Source organism: Lepeophtheirus salmonis, chromosome 13 (assembly GCF_016086655.4).
Source record: "Lepeophtheirus salmonis chromosome 13, UVic_Lsal_1.4, whole genome shotgun sequence".
NCBI classification, from domain to species: Eukaryota; Metazoa; Arthropoda; class Copepoda; order Siphonostomatoida; family Caligidae; genus Lepeophtheirus; species Lepeophtheirus salmonis.
Genome location: NC_052143.2, coordinates 36,325,404 through 36,344,168, shown reverse-complemented (window position 1 = coordinate 36,344,168; position 18,765 = coordinate 36,325,404). Strand labels below are relative to the sequence as shown.

General features: G+C 30.1%; 1 protein-coding gene across 3 annotated transcripts in view; it reads left to right on the top strand.

Moving 5' to 3' along the window:
* Positions 1 to 17: 17 nt before the first annotated feature.
* Crk (Crk proto-oncogene, adaptor protein) overlaps positions 18 to 18,765 on the top strand; it is a 111,368-nt gene continuing 92,620 nt past the window's right edge. For all 3 annotated transcript variants that reach the window (XM_071892991.1, XM_071892990.1, XM_071892988.1), the window contains exons 1-2: positions 18 to 255; positions 511 to 588. In XM_071892991.1, coding sequence (XP_071749092.1) covers positions 554 to 588 — 35 coding nt within the window. In that variant the 5' untranslated portion in view covers positions 18 to 255; positions 511 to 553. The remainder of the gene's footprint in view (positions 256 to 510; positions 589 to 18,765) is intronic.

The window sequence follows — 18,765 nt, the reverse complement described above, 5'->3', positions numbered from 1 at the left end:
TGCTTATTATGTAGAAACAAAGTATGTAGAGTGATGTGAATACGCGCCTGCGCAATTTTACATTTCAGCTTGTCTTCGTTTTAGCAGTGAGTGTTGGCATATATCATCCTGGAGATCCTCGGAGTGTCTGCTCTCCTTGATTTCGGGATATTTCTTCAGTAAGGATAGTGTTTATATTGGTGTACTGTTTGTATTTATGAGTGAAATGGAGTAAGGATGTATCTTTCCCTAAAGGGACTTCTACGTTGCGTAAAGGTAATTAATTTCCGGCAATTTGTAATCATTTATTTTATTGATTGATTTTAATAAATATAATTTTCGTCAAAAAGTAGCTATTTTTTTAAAATTTAAGATTTTGAAGATTCTATAATTATATGAGATAGAATATACACAAATCCATCTCTCCCACAACGATGTTAATTAATATAATATACATTATTTTCAAACTTGGGGAGGGAATCTGAGTCTCACATGGCATTAATTTTCAACTCTTATGTTCTTTTTTTTCAGGTTGAATTCTATTTTTGAGACTTTATTCTTCATAATCATCATCATGGCTGTATCTTTCGATCATCACGATAGAGACAGGTAAGAAGGACTAATAATATCCTTAGAAAGGAAAAAAGGATGATCATAGGCTGCAAATCAGATTCAGAATTCGTCAAATCGGGAAATAAATATATATTCCCCCTTGTTATTCGTTAAAAATCAATATTTCTTTGTGCTTATTTTATATCATTAGTCTGTGGTTAGGGAGGGGAGATTAAAGCTATGTTTTCATAATATACCGTTCGAAATTATGTAATTAGTTTGTAATTTTACGCCATATAAAACATGCATATCCTAATTCAGTTTTGCTCCTGGACTAAATAAAATACTCATGTATAATTGTTTCGTATTACATTCGATCTTAACATATGTATATTTACACATGGATTTCTAATATGTTTAATAAAAGTAATCAAAACACACATGTCCCATAATTTAGTCCAATTGATTAATTAAACTTTTGAAAATACTCTGGAATGAATCATTCTTAATTTAGTTTGCTTCATTTCATCCATACGGATTGTTATACATTAATAAATAAATACCTACATATTGTATACTGTATCAGTAACAATATTGTATAATTTCTCTCATTGCCTTATAATGTAAAGAAAAGGTAGTAAATTACTTTTTCGAATGCCTTATTTTTTACCAGAACCTAAAACAATTACAGATTTGATGTAGATATTTCTTCCAATTGACCTTTCAGAGTAAACATTTGTAATCTAATCTAAGATTCAATTAGCTGTATATATTATTTCTTTGCTAAACGAATTGAATTACTGATTGTTATTCAATTCGTATTTCATATATTCTGTATATATATATTGGATAAATGAGTCAATATAATCATATTATGAATGCCGATATAATGTTTTCCTTCATATTAGCCATGTATGGGGATGACTAAAAAAAAACAAAACACGTTCATTTTATTGACAAATCAATGATCAAATTTGTTAATGTCTAATAGAATAAAACTTAAAAACTTACGTTTGTATTTTTTTCTTTTTTGCTGTTGAAAATATTAAATAAACAAGATAATTCGGCAATTACTGATAATGTTTTTTGATAAAATATTACGCATACATATGTACGTTCAACTGTAATTCTTAAATGATTGGATCAGTGTCCTATGAGCATTTGATGTTTTGTTTCTCTCTCTATATATTATATGACTGATTGGTAATGTCAATGTCTTTTTTAAAACAGGGAAGCTACATATCCTTGAGCACATTATATAATTCTTAAATTATTTTAAACAAAGTGCATAATATATTTTTAATGATAAATCAAATACTAAAAAATATGAAAACTTCAATTTTTGACTCATATCATCGTCATATTTGTGACTATACAAGAAGCCTAAAATTGGGCAATTTTAACCCAAAAATCTCTTTTTTTAAATTAAAATGACGTGGACCACGCTAAAAATAGCTTGAAAGGGCTAAAACTTGGGCAAAGTCATTTTTTTGCAAGCAGAAAAAGATTTTTATTTTGGGATAAACAACTGTAACAGTCTAATGTAAATATATATGTTGTGTACAAGTTGCGATTTTGTTCAAGTTGCAACTTGTATAATCAAATTGTACAAATTGCAACAAAAAAATGAGATAAGTTTTTTTGAATGAGGGATTGTCAGTACTTGAGATGAGAATAATTAAATATTTCATGAATGATCGATATTCTTATGATGTCATTTTTGGCTATTTCAATACAAATTACGAGTGATGAGACGATTAAAAAAATAAAAAAATACCGATTCCGATGCAATTCTAGTAAAAATTACGATTCTGATTCTTTAATATTTTAAATAATAGTTAAAAAATATCATTTTGCTATCACGAGCGTCCACAGGCTTAATTATTTTTTTTTCTACAAATTTGAAAAATTAAATTTCAAATATACTATTTGATATTGAAATCAATTTCAAAAACCCATGGTTATTCTCTAAAAAAATTCCATATCCACAATTTACAAAAAATTTCAAAAATACACAGCTATTCACAAAAAATTTAATTTTTTGGAATTTTTTTTCCAGAATCTAAAGCTGTTCTGAAAAAAAAAATTCAAAAATTAAATTTTTTGGAATTTTTTTTATTTTATTTCCTTATTATATTTTATGTAACTTAGAAGAGTAATAAGTAGGTAATTAAATATCAGTAATAAATAAGAATCGGAATTACAAATAAAACAATATTTTCCGATACTGACCCCGACTCCGATTCCGAAAAAAACTCCCAATTCCGAGTAATCGTCCCGTCACTAATTTAAGTACTATTAGTCAGTATAAAGTTTGAGAAACACTGATCTACCATATAGTTAATTTAAAGAGGTTGGTGAGTTGTTTTCATGTTCGGTTTGCAAAATGACTATTTGTTAACAATTAATTAATAATTATTTACGTCAATTAATTGAAATCAAACAAGTGAAGGAAATAACAATAGCATGTATTATATGAGCACTAATAAGATGATATTAATCAATAATAACAACTCACGAAAAAGAGTCAATTGAAAAAACTTGCTCCAATTTTATTTAATAACACCATTTTTATTTTTGACTCTTTCTATTTTCTCCAAAAACAGGCTGAACAAAAAAACAGATATTTTTAAGCAAGTATACATGGATATTAAACATTATTATAACTATAAATAAACCGTCTGTACCCATGCAAAGCATGATATCAAATAACAGAAGATGATATGAATGAAATTTGAACAGAGAAAATATAAAGTTGGGATACATTTATTATGTACAGGGTATGGCAGCATAACGTGGACTCGGGAGATGTATTTATAAATACATCAATGATTTAAAATTTTCAATAATAGGCAAAAAATAATGTTAAAAAAACATGTATACAAGGTTTTTGCAAAAACTTTTTTCACTCAATATGGCTACCTTCATTATCAATCACAGCCTTTATAAGTCCCCTGAAGGCTATGTAGGAGTTAATAACAAACTCCTCTGACAATTGTCTCATGCAGCCACTATGGAGGACTTCAGGGAGTCCACAGTTGAGTATGAGGTCCTGTTGGTGTCCCTTTCCAAAGTACCCCATATAGAAAAGCCTATGGAGCTCAAATCTGGTGAGGGAGGGGGCATATCTCTTTGGACCAGAATCGAGCCATCTTATATGCACATAACTTTTGGTAATTGGCGAACGTGTGAGAGGGGTGCCATTTGGAGTCCACACGTAGTTACCCTCCGGGTAGTTTAGTTGGTCTTCAGCTATACAAGATAGTGTACCTAAGCACCTTATAGTTGCCTTCCTAGGCTATTTTCTATCCAGCTTTGAAAAAGAACGGATGCGTCTTCTTTCCATCAGAGGCAACAACGCCGAGGACCATTGGGGGGGGGGGGTATTTGGTGTGGTAAAACCCTTGGACCTCATCTTTTTTTTCTGCAAGCCAGCAGTCGTTCTGGCAGTTGTGAAATTGATCAACTGTGAAAATCTTTTTATCCTAGAAAATTTTCACAATTTACCCATTTTCCTTGATCCATGTGAGGATTTTCTTGCACCTCTGTCAAAAGGTGGCGTGGGATCTTTGGGAAAGAAACTAATCCCAAGTTGTGCTTTATAGCCCTCCTGATAGTCTTAAGAGCCACAGAGAAGTCGTTAGCGAGGCGATTCATCCTTATAACCTTCTCCAAACTGAATAAGAACTTCGTACCCTCTTTGAATTATTCCCTCCAATTCCTGACATCCTGGAAAGGTCTTCTCCATTTTTTTTTCATCTTGGCCAACTTAAAATAAGGGTCCTAGAACACTTAACAATGTAATCTTCATCTGTAAGATCTGAGATGTTCTGCCTTTTTGCTTGTTCCTCGCTCATGATGATGAAATGACTTTATGATTAGTATAATTTGTTTATGTAAAAAGGACGGCAGAAACAGAATTTCAAAAAAATAATCACTAAACCTTTTCATAGTAATGAGAAAATAAACATTAATTAACAGTCCACGTTTGGCTTCCCTACCCTGTATGTTGTGTTTATTATTTAATTCCTGAGTAGTGAACATATTTTCCTAAATACATTCAACTATTTGCAAAACCTGATTGAGTATTCCTGTGTGCTCATAAAAGACTGAGTGTAACTCTGAGGATTGGTTGAGGAGTTGTATTGCAAGTCCTTGTTGGACTCAGGAGTAGAATTGGGGATCAACATCGGAGTAATTCTAGCAAATGTCCTTTTTTATTTCCTTCTCTCCTCCCTCCCTTGTCACAGCTGACTGTAGCTGATCTAATAAAACGTCATGAGCACCATTCTTTCTCTCTTCCAAAACATTCTTTTAGTTGTCAGGGTTACCATGTTGATTTTTGGTTTCTTTTTTTTATAGACATAATTCTTTACTGGATTTTCATCATTGTATATCATATATAAATATAAAATATATTTGAGGAATGCTACCTAGTGCACTTGAAAAGGCTGTGGAGCGCAGTGTTTAAGAACCACTGCTTTAGATAAAACATACGAATTTGCAATTTGCCTTATTGTTACATAAAAAAGATTAAAATATCTCTGTTCATCCGTCACATTTAGTGGAATAATGTTTTTGGGGGCAATGAATTGGTCATCATTGTAGAAAAATTATATGTGTATTAATCGTCTTTTATTTTTAATGAAATTGTTTTAAAAATCGATGAATGTTATTTGAATAATGCTATGAAATATGTATACTATGGCTGTAAACAAGCGCGAGCTCCTTATCATTGATAAGGTATTTTATGTTTTTTTTTTTTCAAGGCATATTTGAACAAAAGTATTCAAAAGTTATGAGGGATATCTTATGGTATCATTGTCATTACGAATGTTATATACCGGTTATTACATATAATTGGCTATTATTCTAATTTAAAAAAATAGGGTGTAGTCTTTCATGCTGATATACAAATACTTTAGTACAGGGAGGAGGAATATAAAGGACTCTTGATTGTTACTCTAAAAGTTCAAAAATCATACAGATCATTTACTATGACTCCTGAAGCTATTAAGATGCTTCATATTCACAAAGTAATAATAAAATAAAATTATCTTCGAGTATTCTTAATAGTTAAACTACATAAGACTCCAAACTAATTTATACGGTACATATTTTCGGGTGTCGAAGGATTATATAATATATATATATATTTTTTTTTAGGGGTGGGGGAGGGAGTAATTTTTTGGGAAAAAATTGGAAAATTAATGTTTTTTAAAAAAAAGTAAATTTTCTCGAAAAAAATTTCAAAAATCCGCAGCTTTCACAAAAAATTAAATAAAAATTTAAAAAAATCCAAAATCCACAGCTTTTCACATAAAATTAATATTTTGCAAAAAAAAATAATTCAAATACCTAACTTTAAATATTATAATTTTTTTTTAAATTTAAAAAAACCCATTCATTTTTTGGGAAAAAAAATTCAAAAATTAAATTTTAAAGATAATGTCAAAAATCAACAGCTTTTGAAAAAAAAAAAAAATTGGGGGAAAAATCCCAAAATTAAATTTAAAATATGAAAGTTTTTGGAAAAAAAAATATTTTTTCTCTAAAAAAAAAACAAAATCCATTGATAATTTATTGGCAATTTGTTCCAATTTAGAAACTTTTTCTTCACGTAATAGAAGTGAATCGTTCAGAATTATTCGAAGGATTCGAAATTTCTTATCTAAAAAAATAATAATATAAAACTACCCAATAATTGCGCACCTCTTCCATAAAATAGCCCATGAATAAGGGACATAAATAGTTGAATATTCCACAGCTGAATAAATATATTCATATGTCATTATGTACAATGTAAATCTTATGTCTTTTTCAAATATATCATATTTGTACTAGGGATGTACTCATACCAAATTTGGAGCTGATTCCAGTTCCGATACCATCTTTATGGACGAATCCGATACCGATTCCTTATTATGTATAAATGAATTTCATAAACAAATGAAAAAATTGTTTACTTTTTTAAAAGTATTAATTACGGATAGGAAAAAAAATCCATCAATTTATCAATCAAAATTAGTTGTTGTAAATTTTAAAGATTTGGTTGCCTCATATTAGGGAGCTCCTTTGTTAAGAGTGTAAGAGTCAACCTCCTCGCCCCTCAAACTCTCATCTAATTTCAACTGCCAACAACAACAACAAAAAAAAACCTGCGACACGAACAAAAGGCAATTTCCTATGATTTTACAGGTTCATGAGATCAAATGGTCTTGAACTGTCTCCAGTTCCTAATTGAGTATTTTGTATGTACTCGCCATTGCAATTAATATATGTATAAACCAGTACTCGAGTCCAGACTTGTGTCTTTTTAATGGACCTGGGACGAATACTGATGACTTGAACTTGACTCAGAAAATATAGACTCGACTTTAGTTCTGTTAAATATTTATTCAAGAAGTTACTCAATTGAGTTCAAAGTAAACCGCTCAACATCAATCCTACTGTTATGGACTACTTGAACGGCTCATGATACAATTAAAATGTATTGGGTAACAATTATTTCTTAATTGTTACTTTCAAGTAAATTTCTAGTACAAACTTGCAAATTAGTATAGTCTTTCTTTTTACTTCCCTCATCTTTTCTTTTATTTTGAATTTGTCTGAATGATGTCGTCTAGTCTAGCTATTTAATTGATTTGTAATCGTAATGTTGTCTCTAAAAATGAGCTTAAATAAGTCATATTATCAATACGAATAATTATGCATAGGGAGCGGCATTATTGAGCTGATTCCGATACAAATGCGCCATAAGTTGAATGCAACTTTATCGTTGATGACTCGTAAATCAGGTGCTATTTTTTCACTAAATTTTTAACCTTAGAATATGAAGGGCACAATTTTCCCATAGAAAATTCTATTCCGCCTCCGATATTAAAGGAAACGAACAATATTTTTGCTATTTTGATATATACTAACGAACCATTTTATTGTACATTGGGTCACACAAAATAATATAGAGCTCATTATTCCCGTTTCAGTTATTATCTGTGACGGAAAAATGTTATGATTTAAAAATGGGTCACGTGCAACTTTAACGCTGAAATATCGTATACATACAATTCGTTTGATAGATTGTCGTATTTTTTCGTCAAAGATAAAAAATCATTCTAAAGGTCAGCTGATCTAACACAGATGTACACTGCTAATTTGGGGTTATGTATTAATTAGTGATAGGACGATTAATCTGAATCGAAGAATCGCATGTTTTTTCTGGAATCGGGATCGGCATTCGGAAAACAATATTTAATTTGGGATTCCGATTAATATTTATTATTGGTATTTATTTAACTATTTATTTTTTGTCAAAAAAATTAGTTTAATTTAAAAAACAAAAAAAAATTTTTGAATAGCCCTGGATTTTTGAAAATTTTTTCCAAATAATTTTAATTTTTTGTGAATAGTTATAAATTTTTGAAAAAAATGTAAATATTAACCTGTATATTTGAAATTTAATTTTGAAAAAAGTTTAATGTTATATTTAAATTATTATATTATTTTGATATCAAAATGGTATTTTTTAACTACTATTTAGAATATTAAAGAATTAGAATTGTCATCGGGAATATTTACTAGAATCGCATTGGAATCGGCATTGTTTTTTTTTTTGGGAATTGTCATATTAATTACAAATTTGAATATTAATTAAATAAGGCATGAACAAAATAGAAAAAAACCAGTTTATATCCTCGAGATCGCAACTAGGTTTTTTTTAAAAGAGCATTACTAATTAACAATAATAAACGGAAGACCTCTGCTATGCTAACAAATTATTAATAAATCAACAATGCTTAAGTTTACGCCATTATCAAATCGATCAATGGCTTCTTTCTGTTTAATCCTTTTTGTAACACAGATGTGTAACTAATAAGAAAATATTGTCCAAACGGAAGAGACTGACTTGATGTAGGAGATGACAAGGCAGAAAAGACGTCATTTTTATACTCTTTAACAGCTTTATGATTTTTTTTATCATAATCAATACACTTAAAAGGTGTTAATTGTATCTCATTTTCATTTAAATTAATTTTTTTTAAAAGTTTCTTCATCTCGATCGATATGTATCTTTTCCCAAAGTAAAAAAAAATAGGGGATATTTATTTACAGCCGTTTTCACTTCAACATATTTTTATTTTGTGCCATTTTTATGACCAAATTTTGAATCAAAAGTTAGTAATTCAACAATTTTCTACACTTTTTATTCAATATGTCTCCCTCCATTCTGAATGAGGGCTTCAATACGGGTACAAAAAGACGCAAAGCTGGGCTGGAAGATATCCGAGGATAAGTTATCCACATTATCACGGCCTTCAGGTCATCGATATTCGGGTGAGAAGTTTTGTTTGTCTTGCTCTCTACGAAATACAAAACAGCAAAGTCCAGAGGGTTCACGTCGGGTGGGGACGAAGGCCATAAGTCTGCTGGCCAGGAGGCACCTTCTTGGACGTGTGTTCCGGAATGCCGTCTTGGGTAAACACATAGTTGTCCGTTGGGAAGGTGCTCTTCAATCATACGAAAACATGGTACCTGAGGACCTCGAAGTAGACCGTATTTCCTTTCTCGTTGGCTTAGAAGAAGTAGAGAGGGATCTTGCTGCCCTTAGACGATTTCCATCTCGTTCACCATCTTCCTCATGGATATCTTTGGGTCCTTCCCAATTTGCACCTTAACTATGGTCACAAACTCGGCACTCCTCTTCCTGTTATGGCCTTCGCTTTCAGGCTTCCTGGAGACCGTGTTTGAGTTGTTCATCGCCTTCCTGGTATTATAAACGGTGGCCAGGGACACATTAACAATGGCCGAGATCTCCTACGTTATCGACTTATGTGCGGGGGAGAGTGCCGTTTTACTTGTTGCTCAGCAATTTTTGAAGGCACAAAAACAAAACATACATCAAATTGTTGCTTTTTGTCAGGTCTTTCGAATGGCACCAAGTACAAAATTGTCACACTAGTTTGCTTATCCTGCTCTTATTTCTCTGTATTTATCACAAGTGTACTAACATTTGTTTTGTGGTACATAATGAATGTGTTAGAATTGTAATCGTTATTAGATCTATAAGACATTAGAACTGCGGGTTTGCTAAAAAGAAACCCCAAAATCAACATGGTAACCCTCACAATCTAAATAATATTTTGGAGGAGAGTATCTAAGCTGTCATGACTAGCAGCTTTGAGAGCAAAGAAATAAGTACTAATCTAATTCTGTATCTAGCAAGGACATAGGGAGGAATTACTTTAATGTCGATTCTCAATTCTACTCTGAGTCCAACACGGACATACAACAGGGTCTGGGCTTTATAATTTTTTTTTCCAAAAAAAATTCAATGATATTAACAATTCTATAATCATAGCTATTTACAAAAATAAAATTTTTTGTACAAAAATTTCAAAAATCCATAGCCATTTCTAGAAAATTAAATTTCAAATATTAAAGTTTTTGAAAAAAATTTATAACATTAAATTTTTTGGGAAAAACTCTCAAAAATTCATAGCTATTCACAAAAATAATAAATAACAAAATCCATATCTATTCACAAAAAATATATTTTTTGTGAAAAAAATTTCAAATACTAAATTTTTTGGAAAAATAGTTTCAAATACTAAATTTTTTGGAAACAAAAATAAAAAAAAAAAAAATTTAAATATTACATTTTTTAAAATCTATAGCTACTCAGAGACAACCTAATTTCTTCAACAAAAATTTCAAAAATGAAATCTCAAATATTTTATTTTTTGGAAAAAAATTGAATTTCAAATTTTAATTTTCTTGCTCTGCTGCATAATTTTCCCGAATGACGAAAAAAAAAGTATAATAAAAAGTAAAAATTGATTATTATTTTTTTAAGGGGGCTACTGCCCCTCCGGCCACCACCTATACCCTTATGATTAGGGGTGTGTCAGTCTTTCTTTTGAACAAATTGCTTCAGTCCAGTTCAGTCCCGGTCTGGTATAGTTTGGTCCTGCATAGCAATCATAAGAACTTATAAACTTCAGTCATTGAATAGGTAAATTAACTTGATTTCCTCCTTGTATAATCAGTTCTTGTATTGAAAATTCGAAGCACTGACAGTTTTAAGGACCAGTCCCAAGGACCGTATTGCACTGAATAAATGTGGGGGGCAATAAATGTAGCTTTTTTTTTGTCACAGGAGATTATCCCAAAAGATACTGCCCATAAGTGGATTAATAAAGATTTGCTTCATATATTATGACAATTCATTGAGTAGAGTGTTTCTCAAACTGTGAACCTCAACTCAATTACGCAGATGTGATTTTTTTTACTTCAACAATCTAATTTAACATATCAAGTGTATTTTCTTGTCAAATTATACACACTTTTTGGAAATTCTTGACATGGTCATCACCGATTAGTATAATTTTTGATAAGAGTGTTTATCCTACTAAAGAATGCTATGTTTGAAATTTTAGACCTATGTAATCACGAGGCTCAAAGTCAAGCCCTTTCTGAAGGATTCTCAAAATTCAGTAGGGCATAACTCTGCTCTGACTAAACTGATTTGAAAAATGTTTGCTTTAATTTACCCACAGGAGCAATGGCTTCAATTTAACTTTAGTTTAAAAATAATATTTATGTAAAAAATACTTTTCAAGCAATATTGTGATATATTAAAAATGGTGCCCCATTCTAGCTGCAAGTTTGATTTTACCAATTTTGTGTTAGAAGCTTAGCCTACTCATACACCATGAGTATCCATAAAATTAGAGTTGGATCTCAATAGAATTATCTTCATTCGGTCTATAATTGAAAAAGGTCATATTTAAAAAAAGTGATTACTTTTTAGATTAAGGAGAGAGGGTTTGCAACTCACAAAGTTTGTGAAGCACTGTTATGGAGTAATATTTTATATCAATCTCTATTATTATTTTCGATTAAAGCTAATCTGCTTTCATACAATACTTTTTATTAGACCAATATATAGACGATATATTGAAGCAAGCAGTTTGAGACTCACTTAAGGGATCATTAGTCAACAATGTTGTTATCTTTTTTTGTGTTTTTGTCATGATTTTTAAGTCTTCTTTTTATCTCAGCTTTATCCCACTAAGACAAAAATGTACTCTCTATTTTTGGATCCATTTTTCTGCTTTACTGCAAATATAAGTGTTTTGAACGTTGATTGTATGAATTTGTATGACCTTTTTGTTAAATTCTGCACCATTTTCTACAATTTTATTAACCCGATAACGCCCACTTGGTTAATACACAGTCATATTTTTTCTAATTTTTTGAATTATATTAAGTGGTTTTAGCACATTTTCGATAAGGCAATATGCAGTGATGTAAATCCGATATATTTTTTAGCTGACCCATTTTTTTTTTCTTAGCAACTGTCATTATTATTTAATTCCTGAGAAGTGAACATCCTTTCATATATAGAATCTATTATATTCTAAACCTGATTTAACATTCGTGTGTGCTCAGAAAAGATCTTTATAATTTGTTGTGGAGTTATTGTGAATACTTGTTGAACTCAGAGAATAATTGGGGATCGACATAGGAGTAATTATAGCAAATGTCCTTCTTTATATATATATATATTTCTTCTGTCACAGGTGATTGTAGCTGATCTAATGAAACTTTATGAACATTGTTCTTTCTCTCCTCCAAAACATTCTTCAAATAGTCAAGTTTACCAAGTCAATTTTTGGTTGTTTTTTATTTTACATGCTCATTCTACACTGGATTTCCATTACTAGCAATAAGGTTCCTACACTGGGAGGTCATAAATAAGAAATCTGTATTTTTTGTTTGATAAATGATCAATTGATGATATATTGAAATTGTATTCATGATGTTTCTGACCCTAAAAATGATCAAACTGCTCAAAGTGAGGATTCTAAAACTCATGTATTAAATATGATACGTAGGGCGTTATAGCAGGGGTAATTGCCAACTGCTACATCCTATTTTGTACCTTTTTTATTTCTCTTTTTGAGGGAAAATTGTGATACACAATAAAGATAACGCCGTCTGTTCCTAATCTGATTTACAACTTTGAGTTTAAAACTCTTTTAATTATTTTTCTATATAGAGAAATAATCCATTTTTTAATGAAATAATGAGCGTGTGGCTATTTTTTTTTAGAAATATGTATATATATAGTTGGTAGTAGTGTAGTGTCGGTCCTCGTTTAGGACTGACACCAGGCCTACTTGTCGCCTGTCTGCCCTTAAAGAAGGTAAAATCGATCCCTCGTGATATTTTTGAGGGGTTTTTTCTTTTTTAATTACTCTGTTATATAATGGAATATATTATATGACATTTATTTATAACGTGCAGAAAAAAGTACCATTTTTGACGCCCACCTCTCCCTGTCTGTGTTTGACCAAAACTTGATACCCCCCTCCGATTGGACGTCCTTAATTTTTTTAGATCCCCCCTGTATGTATTTGTAAATAATATATTGGTTATCTTGAAGAGCACTGATCAGGGCTGTCCCCAGGAGGCCCTGTAGCCTCCTTACAATTAAGGAATTTTTGCTCTTTACTAGATTTTTTTTCTCCTTCACACAAATTATATAACAGAGCAAAAAAATTAATATCTGATATTTTTTTCCAAAAATTTAATTTTTGCTCTGCTAAATCTACGAATGACATTTTTTTTTTAGAAATGAAATCCTTATAAAAAAAATTAATTGTACAAAACAAAAATTTCTTCATTTAGGAGATGCTTTAACCCCTCCAGGAACCTCCCTCCCCCTTTGTGGACGCCCTTGTTGATATACTTCATATAGAAAAGGTATTGTTGATTATTGAAATAGTGATGAGTTCTCAAGATAGTGGACTCTGAAATATCCCGTAATCCCTCCCTCCCCCTCATCCTAACAATCTTTAAATCACCTCAATTTCGGCATCCAGAAGGTCTGATATGCTCTGCCTTTCTCCTTCTTGCTTACTCATGATGAAAGATTTGAGAAATGTTTATTATTGTTTACTTATGCAGAAATGACAGGAGATTTGGAATATGTAGAAAGATCACAAAACCTATCTATTTAAATAACATAATTAGCATTTTTTAACAGTCCACGTTTTCCTTCCGTATATTTTATAGATTCAAATGACTCAATAATACTTATATAGACTATAAAATAGTGTGTTGGAGTTGGAGACTTATCAGCCCTGGATAGGACCGGTTCTAAGACTGAAGTTGATCAAATTATTAAGGACAGATACAACGCTATTTGGTAGTTAGCTACAAGGAATTTATTGCTGTTGAATATATCTACTGATCTATTCCTGGGAACTCTGTTTTATTGCAAGATAAATCAATGGGATCTGATATTCTTATATAGCATGTAGTTTATATATTATAATATTTGACTGAGTTAGAAATTTAAAGAGGTTGACAACCTACAACTCTCCGTTGTCAATCTTAGTTTTTTTTCTCCTTATCTTTTTGTCTATTTATTTCTAAATATAAATGTTTTTTTATCTACAAATTTTGATTTAATATACGCCACATTGTACATTAGAACATATGCACGCATATTCATATTGATTTGCAACAAATGCCTTATTATAAATATACAACCAAGCAACCAATCAAGACAATAACTTTCTCTAAAATACCTTTAAAGGAACATCTTTAAAAAATAGCAAATATACACCAACGTTATCATTATCAGGTTGTTTTGTGCATAAAGTTATCTCTTAGTATTCAAAATTGTCGTTTTATGTATAGAAATATATTAGTTTGTACATAATATCTATGCCCACTACTAATTCACCAACTGAAGACATTGCCAACATTTTAATACAGGGGCGTCCGCAGAGGGTAGGCTGGAGGGGCTGTTGTGGCTTTTACTTGAAATATACTTAAATTTTTCAAATATTATATTTAAAATAATAATAATTTTCTTTGAATAGATATGGGTTTTTGAAATTTTTCTCTAAAAAATTTAATTTTTTGTAAACAGCTGTGTATTTTAAAATAAAAAAAATAATTTTTTGTGAACAGCTGTGGTTTTTTGGGGAAAAAAATACCATTCTTTCAATACAGGGGCGTTCACAGGGGTGGGGCCATAAGAGGCTGTAGCCACCCCAAATTAAGGAATTTTTGTTTCTACTTGAAAATTTAATAATTGGCATTTAATTAAATTATTCAAATATTAAATGATAAAAAAAATTAACCTTCTTTGAAAAGCTATGGATTTTTGAAATTTTTCTCCAAAAAATTAAATTTTTTGTGAACAGCTATGAATTTAGTAAAAAAAAATTCTAAAAATTTAATTTATTGTGAATATCTGTGGATTTTTGATTTTTTATATCTATGAATAGCTGTGGATTTTGAACTTTTTTCCAAACATATTTTATTTTGTGAGTAGTTGGGTTTTTTTGAAATTTTTATTCTTAAAATGTAATATTTGGAAAAAAAAATACCAAATTTTTAATATTTGGGTTTGGTTTCTTTTCAAAAAAAAAATTAAAAACCAAGCCCACCCCATAATATAATCCTGCGAACGCCCCTAATATAGCCCAAAGGAGTAGTGAAAATTTATTTACATGATTCACTACATAATTGCCATTGATGATTCATATTTGACACTGACAAAGAGGCTTTATTACTCATACAAACTATATTCTTTTTATCAAGAATAAATAAATAGAGCCGTCTTATATTAATAACTCCTCTCGGTACATTTGTAAACTACGTCTACACGTCCGCAACCTCTCATCCTTGTAATTCACCTTCAGAAATTTGATATGATTTGTATGATGCTGTATTCCATGGCATAGTCACATATTATAATCATTACATTTGCAGACTCATGCATGTGCTATTATAAAGATAACGCGATTGACGCTTGAAATATTTGTATATGTTAACCTTGATATTTTATTTTGATTTAGGCTTGGATATTATACACGTTAATATGTTTCATAACTACGAAACTTTTTTTTATAAATTTTACTTTGTTTTTAAATTGTTAGAGAGGAAACTAAGGAGTTTCAATTAGTGATGGGATGATTCCAAACAAAAATCCTGGTTCCGATTCCAAGGCAATTCTATTAAAAATTCCTGATTCCAATTCTTTAATATTTTAAATAATAGGCAAAAAATACCATTTTACTATCAGGGGTGTCCACAGGATTATATTTAGGCGGGAGAGGGGGCTTAGTTTTTGAAAAATTAAATATTGTGGGGGAAAAAAAAAAAAAATCCACAGCTGTTGAAAAAAAGTTAGTATTACTATTTTTATTTTATTATTATTTTCCACAGCTTTTCATAAAAATTTCAAAAATTCCCAGCTCTTCTCAATAAATAAAAATAAAACTGTAAACAAATTTCAAAAATTATATTTCTAATATAAATTGTTTGAAAAAAAAATTCAAATATTAACCTTTTTAGAGAAAAATTGCAAAATTATATAGTTAGACAGAAAGTTTAATTTTTTGCATAAAAATTTGAAATATTAAATTTTCTAGAAACAAGTAAAAATTCTTTATTATTATTATTAAACATTATTTTCCCAATTCCAGAAAAAAAAAAACCAATTCTCCGATTCCAATTAATCGTTCCATCACTAGTTTCAATGAATAATTCACTGGTAATTTCTCATTCTCTATTTTGCTTGTTGTGTTGAAGGAATTCAAAATATTAAATTCTTTAGTTATGTTTATCATTCGACTACTATTTCCTCTATTTTAATGTACAATTTTTTTTTAATGTACAGTCACATTTCGTTTTTGTGCTGGCTATTTGTTTGAACATAATACTATTACGTTCTTCCTTATTCTTTGTCATGAACTCCCGTCATATTGGTCACATAAATCCTATTATTCAAAGGATTTATGTGAATTGCTTCATTGCTTAAAAGAAGATCATTCTTCTTCAACCAATCATCGTTCAAAACACCAATTAAGAGAAAAGAAGCAGAAACTTTGACAGCTAACAACAACAAAATATCACATCGTAACCTATATTGTAACACGCAACCTTTCACAGGAAAAAACAAATCCGGGGGAAAGGCCAATTCTTCTCAACTATGGAATTGATATTTACTCATTGAAAGAAATAGATCAATATGCCGGAAAGTTGGTGTGTGTGTTCTTCCAAGAGATGCTACTAACTAAACATAGCCAAGATACGTGCCAGTAGTGCCATCTCTCGGACCTTGCACGTACTTCTCAAACGACCCTCGTACATCTGTCCGAAAATTATAAATAAAATACTTACTATTCGAGAAAAATTAGGAAAATGTCAACTTGTTTTCGTCCTTTTTCTGTTTCTTTTAGATAAAAAGGTTGCGAGATTCAATAAAAGGTACGACTTGTTAATTTGGCGCCATCGTTATTTGTATTTTCTGTCTTTTAGTCGATACTATCTTGGCAACGAGAGCAAATCTTTGAGGAGTCAAAAAATGAAAAACAATTGGGCTCAAAATGAATCTTTGAAACTATGCCCTCAGAGAAAAATGCATATTAATACATTTAAATCCTGAATTAACATTTGCATACGATATTTTAAACCACTGTCACGCGTGTTTTTCTTTTATTGTTGTTGTATAAGCGGCCGTGAAACTGAAATGCATTTAAAACAATACAGCGCTAATTATATTTTGTGCTTTCATTTTGCTTTGTTTTTATTCTAATGAAGTTAATAAGATTAATTGCATTGTTCCACAATGGAGTATCTATTGTTGCTGATGTTCAGATTGAATGGCCATGATTTTCTCCAAAAAGTTTGTACGTCGAAGCCATTCATTAAAAGCCAATATTACCATTCTAAAACAATATTTTCGTAGCTTTTGAATGTTTGTATCAAAGGAGGCCGAACTATGAATCATTTGTCTACTTGTATTGATCATTTTCCCTTCTGTACAAAGATATCAGTTGACTACATATTTACCAAGTCCCCAAAAAACCCGTTGTACACACCTATATATTGTAAAAACACTTATTACAATATTCCCCTTCACGTACCTGGATTGTGAAACATGGGATGTTTTTATTTTCACAACTATATTGTTACAATTAAAAAATAAAATAAAAAATAATAATTTTTTCATACGTCCGTTTGAAGTTTTGATATAAAGACAATCTATATAATATTAATTATGCGAATGTATGTGTGTGTGTTCGAGAATCACGGATAAATCTTTAGGCTCAGGAAATGATTCTGGTAAAAAAAAATTGGCGTTTCAAAGCACGCCAAGACTAATGCATATTATACTATAAATAAATAACTTAAAATTCTATGAAGTATTCTAGAAAAGGTTGGTATGTATCTTTGCACAATTTTTAAAAAAAAGGAGATTGATTAAAGAGAGAAAAAAAAAAGAGAGATTAAGACAAATAATTTTTGATAATAATATGAATTTTGAAAATTGTGCGAATGGCAGTTCAACTTGAATATTTTTTCTTCTCTCAACTTTAATTCAACCATGCAAATTTAATGTTATTATTGGGTATTTCCATTATATTGCAACAAATGCAATATACCCACAGTTGAATTATGTGAAAGAATATTTAAAAATGTCATGTATGCAGTTAAACTTACACTGGCAAAAAATAATTTTAAAATCAACCAACAGGTTTTTAATTTGCATGGTTGAATTAAAGTTGAAGAAAGTAACTCACATAAATAATTTTTTGAGTGGAATATGGAACTCTAGAAGAAATCTAAAAAAAAAAATCTTCTTTAAAACTTTGTGCAATCCTTCATTCTCAAATTGGGCCCCAAAGAGATGCCTCTCAAAACATAAAATCAGTGCTTTCCTTTAGTTTAACACTAATTATACCATCAAATTTAAGCTCCTTACCCCGAAAAACATATAATTTGATACCAAAATCATACTTCTATGATAAATATGACTTCTAAAATGAGTAATTAATGTTTTTCAATATGTTAGCTCCACCTTGTGGTTAAGATTTTAAAATTATTTACTTAGGTGATCATATTTAATGATACTCTATGGAACAACGTAGTACAAAATAAATTTTCATCGCAGTGAGTTTAAAATTGTTTGAAAATTTGTTGAAATTTAATGTAACTAACGCTACTCTAGATAATTGTATATTCCTTTTATGACTATGGAAATGGTTCATATCGGTGAAACCATATAAATCTATAACATTACTCTACAAGAATATATTAACGGATATGCTGAATTAATTATTAATATTATTCGTATATGTCCGAGGTTACAAATACAAAAATCGAAGAAGAAAAATCCGCTATTAAATATCAAGGCGTTTGAAGCAG